Here is a 21,785-nt window from a genome sequence, read left to right as displayed (position 1 = left end):
TACATTATATAATCGTAAATCGACTCTTAAGTAGTCTAATATTTTTCATTTCATTTTACCTAGGAGGACTCAAAAATATGTTAAATATGCAATTATTTTTATTACTTTTAGTGCATTTTAATTTGTTTTAAAATACTGCTTTGTTTGAAGTCGGTTTTTCTTTTTGTTAAAATTTTATTTATTTTTTGATTTTAAGTGAAGCTGATGTAGACTAACATTTTTTTCTTAATATGGATAGACTAAGCGTGCCGTTTATATGAATCAGAAACTACTTCAGGGACAATTTCAAAAGAAACTTTCAAATAAAGCAAAAATAGACTTTCGAAAATGCGGCTTTAATCCGTCATGCGGCATAAACTACAAGGTACCACCCTCGAATGAGCTGCAATCGACCTCAGTAAAAAAACTTTGCAAAAGAGCTATTCGTATGCTATGTCGTACATCATATGAGATCACATCATATACACAAAATTTGATTAAAGACAGAAAGAAATTCTGCCCCAAATCGCACCCTTACTGTAAGCCGTTTAGGAGTTCGGTCAATACATAGTATAAAACAAAGTCGCTTTCTCTGTCCCTATATCTTTAAAACTACGCAACGGATTTTGATGCGGTTTTTTTTAATAGATAGTGTAATTCAAGGGGAAGGTTTGTGTATATAATAAATGAACAATATAGTAAAGAAACACTGACAATTTTAGAAGTTTGCAATGTGATGTCGTAAATAAACAAATTCTTTAGTATATTTAGTATCAGTTTTGCACCCGTGAGAAGTCGGGGCGGGTCGCTAGTTAATTATAATATTCGATTATGACAATTACATGAACATAACCACGTTCCGGAAGATGATTTAAATATCCAAGGAACCCATAAATAAAAGATTCGACTGAGTATTGCTAACGTGCTCTTTAGAATTGTTCCGTTCCCTCCCATTCCCTTAATTTGTCATGGATCCTGTGCTCAGAACCTTACCAAACATTCACCAAACTACCCTTAAAGTATATGCTTTATAATAAAAAAAGAATCATCAAAATTGGTTAACGTGATTTTGAGTTATTCACCTATTTGTCGCGCATATACATAATGCAAATTTAAGACTTATGTCGTATTGTCGTTGGAACAGTTTGGAGGAGGCTTTTACCGCAAAAAGCGGCCCTTACACTTAATAATATTAACCTTAGATTAAGCACAAATACTAACAATACTAACAAATAAATAAGTACATAACTATTATACAAATTACCAATGATTATATTTATATCAAAATTGTAAGGGAGAAAAATAAAGCTTTATATATATATCACGGGAAAGTAGAGCTTTATAGTCTATCTGGATGAGTTAATACCAATTATTACATATGATATTAATCAATATCTGGTATCATTGTATTCCGTTTTGAAGAGTGAATGAGGGAGTATAAAGGCACAAGGGTAGGATCCCTTGTGCATTGTGTATAAAACAAAGACATTATATATTTGTTATGTTCACATACAATTAACCAATAAGGTTAAATATACTTATGTTTAAATATCAGCTGTTTATACACCGTCTTCACCGCGCGTCCATTTTTATGTATCTCACTTTCCAGCGCTTTTGCGATGTGTCACTTGAGATGACAGATGAATAACTACACAGATAATATATAATTATATGAAATATTAGTTGTTCCCGCACTTCCCGATGTTGTAGTCTAAGTTACTCTTTATTACATCAGCTATTCCCCAGTGAAAGACACATCATAATCGATGCCGCCCTTCCAGAGATTAACCGGAACAAACAGAGAGACAAAGATTTTAAAAAATGTTACTTTGGTATATGTACCGTGTACACATAGTAAAAAGAAAAGTAACAGCCTGTAAATTTACCACTGCTGGGATAAGGCCTCCTCTTCCATAATGGAGAGAGTTTGGAACATATTCCACCACGCTGTTCCAATGCGGGTTAGTGAAATGCACATGTGGCAGAATTTCGATGAAATTAGACACATGCAGGTTTCCTCACGATGTTTTCCTTCACCGTCGAGCATGAGATGAATTATAAATACAAATTAGCACATATATACATATAGTGGTGCTTGCCTGGGTTTGAACCCGCAAACATTGGTTAAGATGCACGCGTTCTAACCACTGGGCCATCTCAGCTCCCACTGTGTACACATACATACATTTAATAGAAAGCGATTACTTTAATAATACAAACAGTCATACCGATTTTATTGTATGTATAGATTTATATTTGAGACTTAATTGTTTAAGGGACTAGTAATTAATTAATTCCTTAGTTATCCTTAATTTAACGAAAACCAATTTGAATGAGGCCACCGTAAATGTACAGCCTAATTTAATAAAGAAAAGGTTAAAAAAATACAATTAGCAAAGATATCGCGTAGCATAAGGGCCGTAATCCATTAACTATATAAAAAAAAAACGGCTTCGGTTACGTTTCAGTTGATAACCATGAGGTATTAAAAGCCTGTGCCCTATTTTATGAGACAACATCACATACAATACTCTGCTCCCAATATAAGTTGCTAAAGCACTTGTGTTATAGAAAACCAGAAGTAATGATGGTACCGCAAACACCCATACCCAAGACGACATAATATATATAATCTACATCGACTCAGCCGGGAATCGAACCCGGGACCTCGGAGTGGCGTACCCATGAAAACGGGTGTACACACCTCTCGACCACGGAGGTCGTTATATTTTAGGGTAGAAACTTGCTTTTTACCAGAATTCTTAATCTTGCGTTTTCCTAGTTTCGGAAAATCACCAAGTAATATAGATAGGTATATATTATACTTAAAATTTTTGTTGCTATTTCGAAGAATTGCATCGACAATTTCATTATTAATTATGATCATATAATAGTCTGTCTGTATACCTAGAAACCCTTATCTTTAATGATATAAACGTGCCACATTTAACAGTTTAATATTTGAACAGAAATAAGAATACCTCTATGTTTACAACAATAATAATAACAGCCTGTAAATTTCCCACTGTTGGGCCTTAGCCCAACCTTGTCCTTCTCCTTCCTTTGGAGAAGGAAGGAGTTCCTTCTCCAACCTTCTCCTCAAAAGGAGAGGATGCCTTAGCCTCCTCAAAAGGAGAGGAGACTAAGGCCTGAGAAGTTTTGGAACATATTCAACCACGCTGTTCCAATGCGGGTTGGTGGGATTTGGCGTTGGCGTTCTCAATATTTGATTGGTATGATTCCCAATTTATTTTAAACGATAAGTAACAACAACTTATGTCGATATCAACATAAATGAAGTGTTTAACTGGGGTAAACATTGTTTCTCTGAGCTGTGAAATGACCCAGAAACGTCACGATAAAAGTATCAGATTAAAATATATCGAAATGTTAAGTAGAGTTGATTATTCTAAGGTTAATAGAAAATCACTAGTGCTGTAAAATGACGCCTCGATTATCGATATTTTTCATATCATTAATGAAGTTTCGATATTCGATTTTGAAACATCATGTATTGGAAGTTTTTTAATTTTTCCAAATTTTTCGGAACGAAGTTCTTCGATCGTTTTTATTTCATTCTGCGTTTCAGTAGGGTCAAAAGTAATTTGTCAGGGCGTCACGGTAGCATAAGCGTAAGCGATCCCGTGGCGTCCGCTGGAAGACGGAGAGGGTACCGCTGGTTTTTTAGTGGGTAAACCCGGTGTGCTTGGGCGCACTCGGCGTTCAGGGCTCCGGGGAGTCCCACACACCCCCCCACTTTCCATGACGGGGGGAAGCGCGTAATGCGTTTTCCAGCGAGAAAAAAAGACGGGTCAAAAGTAATTTAATGTTTGAAAAAATACAGCATACCTTGACGTCTATATTTTTTTATAGCGAACGTTCTTTTTCTTTATGGAATATGACAATAAACGAATCCCCCCAGGCATTAATTAACGCTGACGATATGTTGTCTTCGTTCTGAGGCATTTTTCCCTCCGGCATTCAATTGAAGGTCTATATGAGAAATAATAGTATCTAATTATTATATAGTAAAGTAAATAAGAAGAATGTTATTGTCCCACGGTTGGACTTTCCTTTTCAGAAGAAGGTTTAACGTCCTCAAATTCTCGTCCAACACACGGATTTTCCTCACAATGGTTTCTTCTATAACCGATGAATTACTATAAGAAATAGTCATTTTAATGTCAGTGACGTTAGCCCATGCTTGACATCTAACAACTGGATCATCACGTCTACTTAGATTTATCTTATCATATTCATAGCTCATTAACTTAATTACGTTTCATTGTCACTTACGAAATTGAATGCCAAGATGGCCCAGTGGCTAGAACGAGTACATCTTAATCAAAGACTACAGGTTCAAACCCAGACAAGCACCACTGAATTTTCGTTTGCTTAATTTGTGTTTATTATTCATCTCGAGCTCGGTGAACACATCGTGAGGAAACCTGCGTGTGTTTAATTTCAACGAAATACTGCCAATTGTGAATCCATAATCCCGCATTGGAGCAGCGTAGTGGAATATGCTCGTAGCCGTCTCCTCAAATGGAAAGGGCCTCAAAAGGAAAGGAAAAGCCTTAACCCAGCAGTAGAAAATGTACAATCTTTTATCATTATCATTTACGAAACGCCCATTAAATATGATGTTCATATCATCAGGACGACATAGCTCAGTGGTATAGCCAACTGCTTATCAATTAATTATTAAGAGAAGCTTGAAACTTGAATAATGTGTATTTGGTTTTGATTTATAAACTAACGGGAACTATAAAACACGTTCAAGTAAATCTTTATTAAGGAGGGACAAAATTGTGACCACAATTAAGTAACAGATATTAATATTTTTACTAGACAAAGGCCTGTTTCCATATAAAACAAGTGTCAGCTTGTTCTGACACGATACCCCATCGTGGATTTATTGACTAACATTGGGGAAAATTTCATCCAACACTTACATTGATATATTGCTATGTATAAATAAAATTTTAACAAAAAGAAAAACCGACTTTAAACAAAACACTATTTTAAAACAAATAAAAATGCACTAAAAAGTAATAAAAATAATTGCATATTTAACATATTTTTGAGAGTCCTCCTAGGTAAAATGAAATGAAAAATATTAGACTACTTAAAAGTCGATTTACGATTATATAACGTAGTTATAGTTATTGTTATATTTGGAGCCGGTGTCAAAAGTTATGAGGTAACAAACAAAACAAAAAAAAAAAAAATACAGACGAATTGATAACCTCCTCCTTTTTGAAGTCTGTTGAAAACCCGGCTATCTTATTATGTTATGTAGAGGAATGAGGACTATGTGAGGAACATCGTGAAGAGGAAGGGGATGAACAAGGAAAGGATAGTTGGATTGTGGGAAAGACGATATGGCTGGACAGAATGTTTCTTACGAGATCACTTCAGAGATAAGTATGGAAGAAGACATGCTGCGCCGATCTCAAATAAAATAAAGAAGGCAGGAGGACGATGATGATGGCACACGTACAAAATATATATATAAATATTTGACATCACATACATTACTCTGATCCTAATATAAGTAGCTAAATCACTTGTGTTATAGAAAATCAGAAGTAATGACGGTACCACAAATACCCGGACCCAAGACAACTATGAACTTTTTCTACATTGACTCGGAGTGGCGTACCCATAAAAACTGGCGTACATACTACACGGTGAACTTTTAATTCAAAATCATAATATTAACTTCTATGCATGATATTAATGCATTTTGTTCCTTAAATACCTTTTCCTAACCATTAAGCTTGCAGTGAAGTTGGAATATTTCAGAAAATCGTTTCTTTACTTCCAAACTTGTAGCGTTCTGAAGACTCCCCAAAATGCAATCAGTTAAATGTTGAAAGTTAGTTTTGCTCGAAATCTGCCATTGTCTTGTAAACGATCTTTAGTTTAAGGAAGATTAATTTCATGGAAAATAATTATCGCCAGCTGTATCGAAGTCATAAATTTAATCTGTCGCGGTTTTGTTACGAAACATTATCACGTTTCAACGTATTTACGACATAAGCTGTTTTTGATTGTGACAAAATATCATATCATTCAAAACTGCTTAGTTAAAATTGAAAGTTTACGATGTTGAGTTAAGTTCTTGGTATTACATCGACTTACGCCTTTTTTCGTCATGAACCTACCCAGAAAAAAATTATAGGATTTCGCTTGACAACAATTCAAATGTAGAAGATTCGAACAATTTTTTTTTTTTATTTTAATTTTATTGCTATTTTTTGTTTTTATTTATTTTAAGTGAGCAAAAATAAACAATGTCGTATTGTTTTAAAGGAACTGACTCACAATAAACTACTAACGCCAGTTTTGGTTCTAACCCACAATTATATACTGGTTATTGTATGCCATTAATCAATATCAAATCGTTTATAAAAATGCATTGGTAAAAAGGCATATTATTCGATACAAGATTTTGTAGATGATAAAAAAGTGTTAGTACTTCTAGTAGTTTCTTGCCGGTTCTTCTCGGTAGAGTCTACTTTCCGAATCGGTGGTAGCTTCGCTTAATTGTAAAATGATGAATGAATGATAAGTGCTTGTAAAAGCCTACTTGAATAAAGTTTATTTTGATTTTTATTTCATTTATTCTTTAAAAAAGTTTTTATATTCTGATAACGTTATAGCGGGAAGGTATTTCCAGCATACATCCAAGTTTTGCTGAACCAGTTTTATCCAGTATTTTTAGAAGAATATCCGTCTGTTTATATATGTATGTACGAATACGTTCGTTCACATTCGCCTTGCATATCTTAACCAAACTATTTTAACGTGCGATTGCATAATGAATGAATTAATTAAGTTTTCTCCGAACGCCGATGGTTTTTTCACAATAAGACCATGAAAAGTAGGTTACCTGTCTTTTAGGACGTTTTTCAAAATTCTTTTGTTTTTATATTCTCATATATGGATGATATAGAGGAAGATGGATGTATATAGAGGTAAAGGACGACCAAAGAAACGATGGATGGATTGTGTGAAAGACGATATGACTGGAAAGAATGTTACGATGGTGACGATTTAAGAATGGTTATTTTTTACAGCACCAATGTCAATGGGTGACCACTTACCAACTGTTGGTAAGTGGTCACTATTACCGTGCAAAAAAAATTTCGAAACTTTATATCCTTTAAAATTTATAGACGATAATTTCAGGCTGTAAATAACTAAGAAATTGTTTTAGGAAATTTCGACTTCAAGGGGTAGTTTTGTGCGAATTTTATTTGTACCAAGTCGGGAAATTCAGCTTGTCATATTTTATACGAGATACGATAAAAGCTGGAATAACATGTCTGCGGTTACAACACATTGATAACGCACACAGACTAATAAAGATTTTAAAATGCATCTTTTAAATATATTCGATGGAGTTCAATGAACGTTGTTAACTCTCATGACAATAACATGACGGTATACATCCTACATATACAGAGAAATATACGTTGGTTAGATCATGAACATATATATGTATGAGCTTAATTTGTGGTTATATATAATATAATTCATCTCGTGCTCGGCGGTGAATTCCTTCACTGATGAATTATATTTATATATTTAATTATTAGAAACATTTCATGTGTCTAATTTCATTGAAATTTTGCTACATGTGCAACCCATGGATTATATTCCAAACATTCCTCAATGGGAGAGGAGGCCTTAGCCCAGCAGTAGGAAATTTACTTTACTTTAGATCATTAATACGCCGAGAATGTAATACAGAATTTTGATTAACTCATGTGTCTGAAGGATAATGAAACCGGCACGTTACGGATGAAAATCTGACACATGAACCATTACTGATTAAGTTTCATGTGTTCATTAGTTAATATTTCAATAGATTACAAACTGTTACGATTTATTAAACTAACGGTCACTATTATGTAAGATAAATATGATTATTAATAACAATTTATATTTAATAATAAAATGAAAATATATTTAAAACACTATTTACATATTAAATATTATTTGAAACGCAGATACGATTTTATTTAACGAAATCATTATAACATATAAATTAAGGCATCACGCGTTACAAATATGACGTTAGATATATATGCAAATATTTATAGTAAATATACACGCATTCAGATTATATCTTCTAAGCCTTAGTCCATCGTGTTCGATCGTAGTGTTAAGTGAGAAGTGAAGTGAGAAGTCAGTGATAGTGACATCTTTCTCTTTTTTTCTTCTAATATATCTAACTTTTTGGTTCTCTTTCCATGCTATCTCCTTCAAAAATGGTAGGTAGAAGAGGTTGTATATGAAAGATATAGAAATGAAAAACATATATATATATATACATATTTATAGTGTGAAGCTTCTTATCATTAATTTTTAAATGCAATTTATCACGAACTTATATACATTGAAACGCTTTTAATTTCATATAGAATAGAGCTTGCTTTGATTTTATATTTTGAAGATTATGAATAATGCTGAAATAAAATGCTTTAGATAAAAATACTTTTAAAACCACTCAAAACTGGATACTCCTATGTAAATAACAATATACGAATATTATATAATAATTCTAGTTTGTTATATATATTTTAGAGGATTAGATATAAAAATAATTGAAGTATATAATTTTTATCTTAACGTAAATTAATTTTACATAAGATAAAAATTATTAAAAACATGAATATATTTAAATAACATATCATTTTATATATTAAAAACACATGTAGTAATCACGAGTGTGTTTCGAATGATTGAAAAACAAGCACTTTAAAATAACAATACACTTATAAATATATTCTATTTGATTTCGCACATTAGCACAAAACTTGCACAGAGCACTGACACGTTGGACCAATTACACCAACGTTGGTTAATACATGCATATTAATTGTATCAACCAGACTTAGATTTTATTAAATTCGAAATAATTGTGACATCCTTGGCCCCAATATTGGTCACCAAGTGTGCCATATTTGCAAATATAATGGAAAATATACTATTTGACTTAAGTCATTTGTATAATTTATACTAAAATATTTATAAATAAATCATATCCGAAATGGGATGGGATTAAGATAAATTTAACGATTAAAATTCGAACAGAGAAAATTTAACTTGGGTTTTAATTTACGGTCAATTGACCGCAATTTAATCGCTGATTAAAACCCTAATTCAGGGCTGAAAGACCCTTGGCCAACCGTGGAGTATCTTATTATTATTTTCCAAATACATTGACATATTTAATGTCGACATTTTCGATAATTTATTGCAAAACATTAAATTCACGTAACAATTTATATAAATATACAAGAAAATAGGATATAAATACTTTTATTTTACTATATATACATACTATATTTTAAATTGTTATGTAGGTATTTAAGTTTATATTACTACTGCAGTTAATTTAATTTGAAAGTTAAAACTAACTAAATACGAACTTCGAAACCCAAACTTGACAGTTTGAATTCAAACACATATAATTTAATTCATAATTCGAAACCTATTAGCTATATGAATACGCATTTATACTCGGTTACTATCACCACAATATTTAACCAACATTTGGAAGTTTCATTGTCAACCAATCGTTACTCGTAACTAAATATTTACAATTAGTCCAGGAATTTTAGCACCAAAAATCGGTCCGCTCTGCATAAAATCCTTCTACGTGATTTTTCGATTGGATTATGTCGGAGGTAAATATATTGAAAAATATCAACAATAGGAGGAAAAGTTTGGTATGAAAAATGTGGGAAATTTTGTTCTCTACAAAAAGATTTCTTCGGTTTTTAACGTAATACATACCGTTTCAAAGATATATGCAAAAAAACGTTTTCCAAGATGGCGGCTAACGCTCGCGGTTTCGGACGACAGAAACTCGGTTTTATACTTGGGGGGCACCCTGCGACACAATCCAATCGAAAAATCACGTAGATGGATTTTATGCAGAGCGGATATCTAAAAATCTTGGACTAAATAACTATTCGTTAATTAGTAACCGGGTATTACTAGCCGAATTAAAAAAGAGTTTCGTTGTTTTTTTTATATTAAAAAATCCATTTAATATAATTCATTTAGCAAATCATCTAAGCCGGGGTGGCTTGGATATGTAGTCTAGTTTATAAATATATAATAAAATAACCGTCAAAAAATGCTACTGTACTTAGCAAACCAATAATATATAAACATTAAATAGTCCTCTTAAGATATAGTTACATCAAAGTCATCAAGAAACAATTCTTACAATCTCTACAAGATCAGATTCTATTTCAGTTTCTGAAACGCTTGTCAAAGTAAGGTTAACCGATCTGTCAAAACACTCGAAGCCCATTGGTCGTGTATCATCTCATTCCATGCCACCGACCAATTACAATACAGAATCGTTATTTTGGCTATGATCAGCTGTTCAAAATTGGAATGGTGTTTCTCTAACTCTGATCAAAACCTAAATGACTTAATATGTCATACACTTACAATATACAATAATTATATCAATACAATATTTTGCATGAGAAAATAGATTTTAAATAATAATATATAACATATAAATAAATAATCCTTTGCCCCCAAATGTGTACTTAGGTAAGTTACTTCAATATCTAAATTGTTAATATTTTTATGAAAAAAATTATTAATAATTTAGTTGCCCTTTCTAATTATTATATACATAAAAATTTTACTAATAAATATATGAAATATTTTAGCATATAGTTTCAAATAGTTTTATTATGACTAGGTTAGTTATATTATAGATGTATTTGTATGGCAATTCTTAAAATAAAATTAATTAATGATATCTTGCAACCAATTATTATACATATAAGGGAATAATGTTTGTTTGATAAAACACTGATTATTAAAAACATTTTTGTTAAATTTACAACAATTGTTGCACGATGTCCTTATAGAACCAAAATTGTAAGATTTTTTAACAGACGATAGTTAACGCATGTATCATTTGACATATTAAATATCTTAAATTATTATTATCAATAAAAACTATCCGCCTGATATAAAAAAATTGCAATTAATGGTTTGTGAGAAATTGCTATTACAAATACATCAGGCGCTATACAAAGCGCCGTATATAGTGTGTGCCAATCTGGACTCACAGATGGCGTTCCTTCAGAACCGGTCCATCTCATTGGTGGACATGTACATCGACAATTCGGAGCCATCAGAGAACGTTGGCCAGATACACTTCTCGCTGGAATACGACTTCCAAAACACTACTTTGATCCTTAGGATTATACAAGTAAGTGTAGTATACACGTGTGTTTATTACAGATGGATATATCAAACGAAAATGGATTTCAAGGTAAATATTTCTTTATTTTTATATAACAAATCAATTAAGTTAACCAGTTTATTTTGGTCCACAATATGATCACGTAAACAAGATCAGTTCAACATATATATGGTAAGTATTTGATCAAATAACGAAACGTCAATTTATTTTATATCAATTGCTTGTTGCTTTCAATCTTAACAAAGAATCCTGTGATATGATAAAGACGCTGTCAATATCACATGTTGAGAAGCTCGAAACTCGAATTTCAGAAATAATTCAGTAATTTGTTGCATACCTGTAACGGTTATATGATAGGCAGTTTCAAATAACAAAAATGCTTATTATAATTGTACATGAAATCGCTTCCTAATCATTTGCTCGAATTAAAGCTTAATTATGTAGTAAGCGGAATTAGAATATTACTAAATTTGTTGGTTCCATTTGCATAGGATACAAAGAACGTTTTTGGGCAACGGCAAATATAATCAATTTAACGTATACAAAATCTAAAAAGATTATTAAGACTAAATTAGTAAATAAATCTTATTATTCATTAAAAGAGTACTTTTTAGAAGGAAATGCCTGAAGTTAGGCTCGGGTACCATCACAGGACACTAATTATTGTAAATTTGAAAAGAGCAGCTAAGTGAGTTTCCTGCCGTTTCTTCTCGTTGGAGGCTGATTTCCGAAACGGTGGTAGTATTTAAATATCGTCGATTAAAAAACGCTTCATTGTGAAATTTACTTGAATAAATTTGATTTGATTGGTTGGTAGGGCTTTGTGCGAGCACTTCAATTTACATTATATGGACTTACACTAAATTACGGTTTGAAAAGTAAGTGAGCCAGTGTAACACAAGAGATATCTTAGCTCCCAGGGCTGGTGGCGCATTGTCAGGAATAATGTGATCACTATCCCCCGCCAAGATATACAATAAAAAAATGAACGGTAAATTTGTCGAACCACGGTTCCACTCCGAGAGTACACCAAGTTTTTTTCTATTGTTCTTTATTATTAGTATGTAGTATCCTGAGTACTATTAATTAGGCGCATGGCTTAGGACAAAAGCCAGACAAAAGTCTTCTACACAAACCGACTCTGTTAATTCTGACTCAATGGAACACTTTTCTGTAGCCGTGGTTTGTCAAATTTACCTAAAGAACTGCTCATTTTATGAGTGACGTCACATCAAGGATAGCCATTTTTAGCTGTTCCCTAGCTCATCCTGGAAGCTGTCTCTGGTGTTCCAAAAGAGATACTAAGTAGCTCTATTTCAAAACTGATGAACTAAACACATTGACTACCAGAACCACCTCGAATTTAATGACATACCCTGTATTTAAAGTTGGACCATTCAATCAGGGCAAGGAACTCCCGGCAAAGGATCTAAGTGGGACATCCGATCCCTACGTGAGGGTAACACTGCTCCCGGATAAGAAACATCGCCTGGAGACGAAGATCAAACGTCGAACCCTGAACCCGAGGTGGAACGAGACGTTCTACTTCGAAGGGTTCCCGATACAGAAGCTGCAGAGTCGGGTACGTTTTCTATTGAAATCTATACTAATACTAGTTCTTGTTCGCGACTTCGTTCGCATTTCAAGTGTTGGTCTTCAGGTACTGGGAATGACGTCACATATAGTGTAGAGTAGTATAGGATAGTAGAGACTGTTACTTTGAGTTAAAAGCTTGCTTAATACTTTATTTGAATTTCATCAAATTCGATTCATGGGTTAAACCATGAGGAGCAACTGTCAGACAAACAGATACACAGAGATTTACCTCTGCGTTAATATTAGTATAGATTATAAAGAGTTAAAGTTTGTTTGCTAGGAATAATGACGTATTCTTAAAAAAAAGCCACAATGGCACATTGGTGATGTAAATAATGGTTATATTTCTAACAAAGCCAATGTTTATACAAGCGGTGACTTCTTACTAACGGGTGGTCTATTAACCTGCCTACATTAGAAAAATCATAAATTTGGGTACCATTATTGTAGAGGCAACCTGACTGAATTACCATCGTACTCCTACCTATATTAAAGAAAACAAAAAAGTAATAGACATATATAAAAATATTATTAATACTATAGTATCATATTTTTGATGCAATTTTTCTGACTAAAGATTGCCTCTATCAAAGCAATATATGAAGAATCTGTTTGAATATATCCAATCTATTCACAGGTGCTACATCTTCACGTTTTCGATTACGATCGCTTCTCGAGAGATGACTCGATCGGCGAGGTGTTCCTTCCTTTGTGCCAGGTAAATATAATATTTGTAAGAGAATATACGTTACGCACCACTGAACATTCATATGCTTAATTTGTTTATAATTCATCCCGCGCTCGTCGGTGAAGAAAAACTTCGTGAGGAAACCTGCTTTTGTCTAATTTCATTGAAATTCTGCCTCATGCATATGGAGTATGCAGCGTGGTGGAATATGTTCCGAACCTTCTCCTCAAAAGGGAGATGAGGCCTCAGCCAGCAGTGGGAACTTTACAGGCTGCTGTTGCTTGATTTGCAAAAAAAATCGTGTTTTAATCGTTGATAAAATGTTCGAATTTTGGAAGCAAAACTAAAGCGAAAATAAGTAGTTAAGTGTAAAAATGTTATATTATAAATAAAGATATATTAATCTTAAACTCTTAGTAGAGCACGACATAGCTGAGTTATTAGCGAATGGCGTGGAAAACGTAAATCGAAGGTTTCTTTAACATTTTTCCTAATTCCATCGAAATAAACTTTACATTATAATCATATCAAAGTATTTCAATTTCACTTTACAAACGTTTAATCAAGTAACCAATAAATTTTCAGGTGGACTTAAGTGAGAAGCCATCCTTCTGGAAGGCTCTGAAACCACCAGCCAAGGACAAGTGTGGCGAGCTGCTGACCTCACTCTGCTATCATCCAAGCAACAGCGTATTAACACTGACTCTACTTAAAGCTAGAAACTTGAAGGCTAAAGATATCAATGGAAAATCAGGTAAGTTTTGTAGCATAGGCAGCTTATTCTCCGATAAATCCTGGTTGCAAGTATTAACTGAAGATTTCTAATTCAAAATAGGAATTTTTGTAATTTGTTGGATAGTCAGTGATAAAGAAAAACATCCCAAGTATATGTGTATCTAAGTAACTGAATTGAACCTAAGTACCGTAATGAAATCCAGTTCTTTCGCTCAAGAGAAAAAGAAGCATTAAACCATCAGTATGCATCTTAACTAATGATTGAGGGCATCCAACGCAGGCACCACACGCACCACAAGCAGAATTTGTATTTGAAATGTGCTTAATTTGTTTTTATAATTCATCTCGTGCTCGGCCGGGACGGAAAGATCGCGAGAAAACCTGCATGAGTCTAATTTCATCAAAATTCTGCCATATGTGTATGCCACCAACCCGAATTGGAACACCGTGGTGTATGTTCTAAACCTTCTCTTCAAAGGGAAGCCTTAGCCCAGCAGTGGGATATTTAGGCTGTTAATGTAAAAAATCGCATGAGTGAGCTATTGACAATTACTTTTCTTTACTCATCTTTTTGCTCATAGGTAATTTAATATTTAGCATTATTTATAAAAAGTGCCTGTTAAAAAAAATAGCAATTACACGTGAAAGAAAAATAAAGTCGCCTGTTCAAATATAATAGCAACAAAATTATTATACCTACCAGAAACGACAGAAGTCGCTTAGCGATACAAATGTAAGTCCTTAACAAAATTATGTTCTTTCAACTTTGTAATAAAACAAAGTTTTCTTCGCGGAGATTATTATAAATCTTTTCAAATTTTCAGTCGCTTCGCTAATCCGAAAATTGTCGACTGAGATTCATAAATCAGAACGATATGAAACGGCCAATTAGGCGAATCATTTTGAAACTCGATAATTTCACCAAGGCATCTGTCAAATTAATGACCCAGGGGAAGAATTGTTGCAAGACAAGATTTTATCAGTTTGATTTTAGAAATAGATAGTCTATTGACTTTCTAGTTGACTGCACACCTTGGGAATGAGATGATCGCCTCCAGGCTGTTGCAAATAACAAGAATATGTTTATTGTTGGAAATTATAAATTGAAATTATAAAAAAAAAATCCCGCTGAGTTTCTTTTACCGGTTCTTCTCAGGTCTGAGGTATTATATTCCGAACCGGTGATAGATTTTCGACAATCAATAAGAAAGTGTAAACACTTCTATTTTGAATAAAGGTTATTGACTTTGACTTTGATTAATGACAACGACGGACCATTTAACAGCTTGTGTTAGTTAAAGATTAAACAGAAACACTACAATTTGGAATATCCAAAAGTGCACTTACGCCGTTTATTATATCAAATGAATAATAAATGAGTGAATGGAAGACTAGACTTCGATTATTATAATAAAACGACGCTTAATAAGTATAGTAATTGATGAAACTAAATCCTTAAAAAATATATATTTAAGAAGTAATTTTTTCGTAAGCTAGTAAATTTTCGATCTCACATTTTTTAACTATTTTAATGTTTTTTTTATTAATATTTGAAGGGTGCTAATTTGATCACCATTAAAGTGTCTTTGCGTCGGCATACAATCTATCTAGATTCCATAAGCTAAATAAATAAATAAAGTTTAATAATAAAGGTAGTTGCTGAATAGATACCACAAAAAAACTATCATGAAACGCTCACAAGAAGTTCGCAAAAGAAAAGTAGAGTGTAGAGTCGTACAACAGATGATTCTAAGCCGTTAGGGTTCTAACAAGAGTAAATATAAATTCATGCGCTTCATATAGTCTTGTATTCAATTCTTATATAATACTTTTAACCAATACACAATCTCATTAAACTCGGAGTAGGGACCCATATGATATATTCTACCGAAAATATTTTGAGCAGATGGCGCAATCCATTCACAATACCTAGTGTTGTTCTCTCCCGGTTAAGCGGGTGAGCCAATGAGCCCCTATAACTACAGGCACAAGGAACATAACATCTCAATATGCCGGTTTATTGGCGGTGTAAGGACTGGCTGTGGACAGTGGTATCACAAGATTATCTGTTTTAAAAATAGAATAAAGAAAAAATGGAATTTTCCGAAGTCAATGATATAAATAAATATAAATATATAAGAGACAACATCACATACATTACTCTGATCCTAATGTAAGTAGCTGAAACTTGTGTGATGGAAGTAACGACGGTACCACATACACCCAGACCCAAGACAACATAGAAAACTAATGGTAATCAACATTGACTCGGCTGGGAATCGAACCCGGGACCTCAGAGTGGCGTACCCATAAAAACCGGTGTACACACCACTCGACCATGGAGGTCGTCCAAATGATATAACACTATATCACTAACAAATACTAAATTGTAACTCTTGTGCTATTTCCAGATCCCTACGTTAAAGTTTGGCTGCAGTTCGGAGACAAACGCATTGAAAAACGCAAGACAGCCGTCTTCAAATGCACACTGAATCCCGTATTCAACGACTCATTCTCCTTCAACGTGCCCTGGGAGAAGATCAGGGAATGCTCCTTGGACGTCCAAGTAATGGACTTCGACAATATTGGCCGGAACGAGCTAATTGGCAGAATACTTTTGGCTGGTATGTAACATTCAATAGAATTCTTGGTGGTAAGACTTGTGCTAGCCCATCTGGTACCGTCCACTAACCAGTTATTCTACCGCCAAATAAGTACTTGGCATTGTAACTACAGGCACAAGGGACATAACATCTTACTTCCCAAAGTGGAAGTGCATTGGCGATGAAAGGATTAATGTTTTTTACAGATTAATGTTTTTTACAGCACCATTATGTTTGGGCGGTTGTGACCACTTACCATCAGGTGGCCCATATGACCGTCCGCCAACAAATAGCATAAAAAAAAACTTCAACAGTCCAAATCTTTAACACTCACATCTCTCATTTTCAAATTAATTTTGCATAGCAGACTTACTAAGTTAAGCAACGGTTTGGGGAGTTACGGTATATTGCTTTATATATCTATATCATGCTCTCTCTATATCATGCTTAAACGATCCCGTGATGTCCTCCTTAAAAACGAAATTGGTGCCGCTGTTTTTTTAGCGATTCTTCCAAGAGTACTGGGTCACAAATCTGAAAGGAACTGGTGTAAGAAACTCATTCCCCATTCAATATTCCCTTAGTGTATAATAACTTCTTAAACACAAACATCCAACAATATTTTCAGAATTTTCTGAATGTTCTCATCTGAAATAAATGTATAATATAATTTGTAGATAATAATGTATTCATATAATAATAAATTTAAAATGTTTCCAGGTAAAAACGGTTCTGGAGCCACAGAAACAAAACACTGGCAAGATATGATCACCAAACCTCGACAAACCATTGTACAATGGCACCGCTTGAAACCCGAGTAAATCGTCGACATGGGGTCATTTAAACCCCATACATTAATGCGTGTTAGAAAGAAATAACACTATAGGTTAGACAGAGAACGGTCTTTGCATTTTCGTAGCGTTATATCTATTTGACGAGCAATATTAATCGTATGGGGTAATCATTTTTTAGACAAGACGTTTATTAGTTATTATTAATAATAATTAATTAGAATTAAAATAATAACAGTTATTTTATTGTTGAATCGAATGATACATTGAATATTTGTGCTACTAAAAAATTCGTTGAAATTAACTTTTGATAGATGAGATATAAAACTAGTTTTGTCTTGTGGATGATAATGCCCCTTATCAAAATAAATTCAAAACGTCATAAGACTGAATGGTTAAATAAAAGATTAATATTTGAACATCTTCGTCGATATCATGGCTTAAGAGATTGCTTAAACGAAAATAACTTTTATATTATTTATATTTAATATTTTTCCATTATTTTAGAATTGTATTACTTTTTATGATAATACCTATTTTAATACTTTGGATTTGTAAATAGCTCTCGAGTGAATCCACCAATGACGTAATTTCCTTTGAGCATAATTTTTGAGCTATCGCAGTGCAGTATTATTAAAATAATAATAATCAATTTTGCTATGATATCGATACCTAAATTCCGATTCGCACTTGCCATCTATTCTCAAAGGAATAATTAATCCTTATTAATAAACGTGAACTTCTTTAACTATATCTGTTCTTCTCTAACTAAATCAATTGTTACGTATGTTAGACAGTGACAAAGTGTTAGTAATATGTTGTTACTGCGCGTTTATTAATAAGACGCCTTATATTATGGAAACGTAGGACATCAAAGTTTCTTAGCCATACGGCGAATTGTTAAGATTTTTATGATAAATCTGAAATGACGAGTATTTATTATATTTTGTTGGTATTTCTATTTTATGTATATTTGTATGTCTATTTGAGATATATATGTAATTTTTTAAATGACGCCTGAAAATGTTAAAGAGCAAAAACACACGGCAATGACTTTGCTAACCTTATTTTTAATATTTCACAACAATCTTTAGAATAATTATTATTAATTTATGTCTAACGTAATTTAAATATATTTATTTATATTTAATTAATAGTAGACTGTTTTTTTATGTATTGGAAATTAATGAATGATATTTTCAACAAGATACGAACATTTCTCTAAATGAGAAAATATGCACTCGAAAATTCTATGTATTTTTTTATATTCCTTACTATTTTGTAACATGTGAACAAACATCTTTGGTGCTACTATTTTCATTTTTGGACAAGGTTTTTTTGATTATTTATTTGTAGTTCAAAGAAAAAACATTATTTACATTTTAAGAATTTTAATGACGGAATTTTTGAAACGACTTTGACAGTTACGCTGACGTTTTAAAATTAATTCATAAAAATCGACGTTGTATGTTAGAAAATCAATGTTAAGATTTTTAATAGATTATTAATAATTGTTAAAATGTAGAAAAAATATTATTAAAACTGGCATAGTATCGCACAAAATGAGTAGATGATTTTTATTTAGTTTTATCTTTTTTAATAATAACATAATAAAATATTTATTTGCGTGATGGAATTAAAAATGGAATATAAATAACTGCCAATAACGCAAGTGTCAAAAAATTATTTTCCATTAAAAAAAAAAAACATTATCTGATACAATATATAGTAGTTCATGGTGATATACTAAATCCATGTAATAAATACCCTAGAAATTGACAGTGTAGTTATTGTTAGTTTATATTAGTAATTATTTATATATTATGTACATATATATTATAGAACAATTTTCTTGCTTCATGTTATAATGTTACGAAGCTTATTTATAGTATTAGTTCGAATCGATGTTGGTAATCAGTTTTCAATATTGTATACATTTATAAAGATTTTTATAGGTATTCGTAGAATACTTTATATGCACTATGGGCTTCACATTGACGTGCAATTAACGCCCTTATCTCAATGGCATAAGTGTCATATTGCTCTACACACGTTAAAGTGTAGCCCAGAGCGTTGAAAGAGTAGGACGTTGTTATAGAGATTAGATTGGCTACAAGTGTGACATAGTTGCAAAGAGAATTATAATACAATAAAGATATTTTTTACCCCCTAACCGAGCTTCGAAACCCGATTTTAGGAAATTGCCAACAAAATAAAATTTAAAAAATCTAATCGTTAATATTATCCTTAGAAATAGAAATCTGAGTCGTTATTGGTACCGATACTAGTTAGATACTGTTTATGTAGTTAGTAAAACGTAGTCTTACCTTTTATGATTTGGGGGACACAGTTTGAGAACCAGTGTCGATGCAATCAATACCATATTGAGTACGTGACAACGTTTTGGGTGTGCATTCGATCCGATCTAGTTATAAGGTGGGCTCAGAGATAGATTCGTTGATTTATATAATATTCGTCATAGTATGCTGATATATTTTTTACTCCTGGGTTTTTTGATGCGTGTAGCGTTAGTCGGAGATAATGATAAAGTGCTTCTTATTATTTTTGCTATGCATTTTGAAATAATATTTTTTCTTATCAATGTGCGCGAACGCTTACTTAGTGTTAAGCATGCACGTGGTCCCATTCAATGTGTACAAATGTAATACGACGTCAGTTTCAGTAATTTTTAAACAACACAGTGTATCATCTCTAATTTACATCCTTTTATCCAATCAGATAAATAAATGCTACGACTAAAGGTCTATAAAAGTTTATTCCATATTTGAAATTTTAAATAAAGAAGATATTAAATGTCAAATTTGACAGTTCATTGTTTACATATGTACAGATTGGATTGCTATGGTTTATAAATTGAACTACGTGATCAGATGTTCTACAGTTATTATCGTGTGTCGTATGATATAGAAAGAGACAGAATACTGTCATATTGTGTTCTCTTTCATTCGTAATGACCACGTAGTTCGGTGTTAGGAAAGTTAACGTAACACTTCATTGTTTGAAGCATATCTTCGGTAGTAAAGTTAATAAAATGTATTTAATAAGTATAATAAAAAAAGGTCAATATGAGAGGAATTATTCTATAAATGTATATAAAATAGGAATATTTTAATGGTGACGTCATGCAAAGTTTGAGAACCAGTGCTATTTTCATACTTATTAAGGTTTTGAAATCGAATCAATCATTTTTATCTTCCTTACTCTACCTCTTGTTTTTTTTTATATAAAATAGGATAAAGGTCGTAATTTATTCTTTCTAAAATTATTTATTTCAGTCGTTATAATGTACAATATATTGACATATCATTTTTTTATGTTTCGTCAAAATAGTAGCACAAACGAGTATGTTGATGCACAATTATTTGACCTTTTTATTGAAACAATTTATAATAGTATATGATCATTTATATACAGCCAAGCACATGAATAGTGCAACACTACTTGGTTACAAATAAAAAAAACTTAGTAAAACATAAAAAAAATAGCATTGACATACTCAAATATATTTTCATGAAAACTATTTAATATAAATGTATTTTTCGCATGAATATTTTAAAATAATAATTAACATTCGTTCTGTTCCATTTTTGAATTAATAAAATATGTATCCGATATTAAAACTCTCTGCAACGTTAGTTGTCAAAAGTTTTCGCGCGCTTTCGACTGTCGGCCATTTTGAACGATTGCTTGTTGGTAACACGACGGCTCAAAATATAATTGCAAATGCGTTCGATGTCTATTTTGTGCAATATAAAATAATTATTAGGAGAATTGTGATTTAACGATATAGTTGATTATTTTAACATATAATAATGTTTTAAAAATATATAATATCATAATAATATTAAGTCTGTGTTTAGATATAGATAAAAAAAAATGTTAAAAAATTGTATTTATAGACTGTTAACGTAACGATTGGCTTGTCTACGATTAATTACGTAGTTTTGTCAAAAAAAAATCATAGTTTTTCGCCGTGTTATAATGAAAATTAAATTTGATTTTATTTTTAATTTATAATTATACCATATAGCTGTATGTTTATATAATACGTATTTAAAGTGTTGAGAATTAATGTATTCTGTATTTATTATACTTGTGAAATTAATTATTCCCAA

The 21,785-nt window shown here is 32.2% G+C and overlaps 1 protein-coding gene across 3 annotated transcripts in view; it reads left to right on the top strand.

Annotated features, from left to right (window-relative positions):
- Positions 1-19,869, top strand: part of LOC124541887 (synaptotagmin-7) — a 724,295-nt gene extending 704,426 nt beyond the window's left edge. The window contains exons 6-12 of one of the 3 annotated variants that reach the window (XM_047119796.1): positions 8,269-8,277; positions 11,102-11,242; positions 12,642-12,818; positions 13,470-13,550; positions 14,106-14,274; positions 16,667-16,879; positions 17,579-19,869. In XM_047119796.1, the coding sequence (XP_046975752.1) occupies positions 8,269-8,277; positions 11,102-11,242; positions 12,642-12,818; positions 13,470-13,550; positions 14,106-14,274; positions 16,667-16,879; positions 17,579-17,679 (891 nt within the window). In that variant the 3' untranslated portion in view covers positions 17,680-19,869. The other 2 variants (XM_047119799.1, XM_047119798.1) reach the window with 2 other exon arrangements.
- The last annotated feature ends 1,916 nt before the right edge of the window (positions 19,870-21,785 follow it).

The sequence above is a fragment of the Vanessa cardui genome, chromosome 29 (genome assembly GCF_905220365.1).
Source record: "Vanessa cardui chromosome 29, ilVanCard2.1, whole genome shotgun sequence".
In the NCBI taxonomy this organism is placed as follows: Eukaryota; Metazoa; Arthropoda; class Insecta; order Lepidoptera; family Nymphalidae; genus Vanessa; species Vanessa cardui.
The sequence above is the reverse complement of the archived record's forward strand: the minus strand, read 5'-3'. Positions and strand labels throughout refer to the sequence as shown.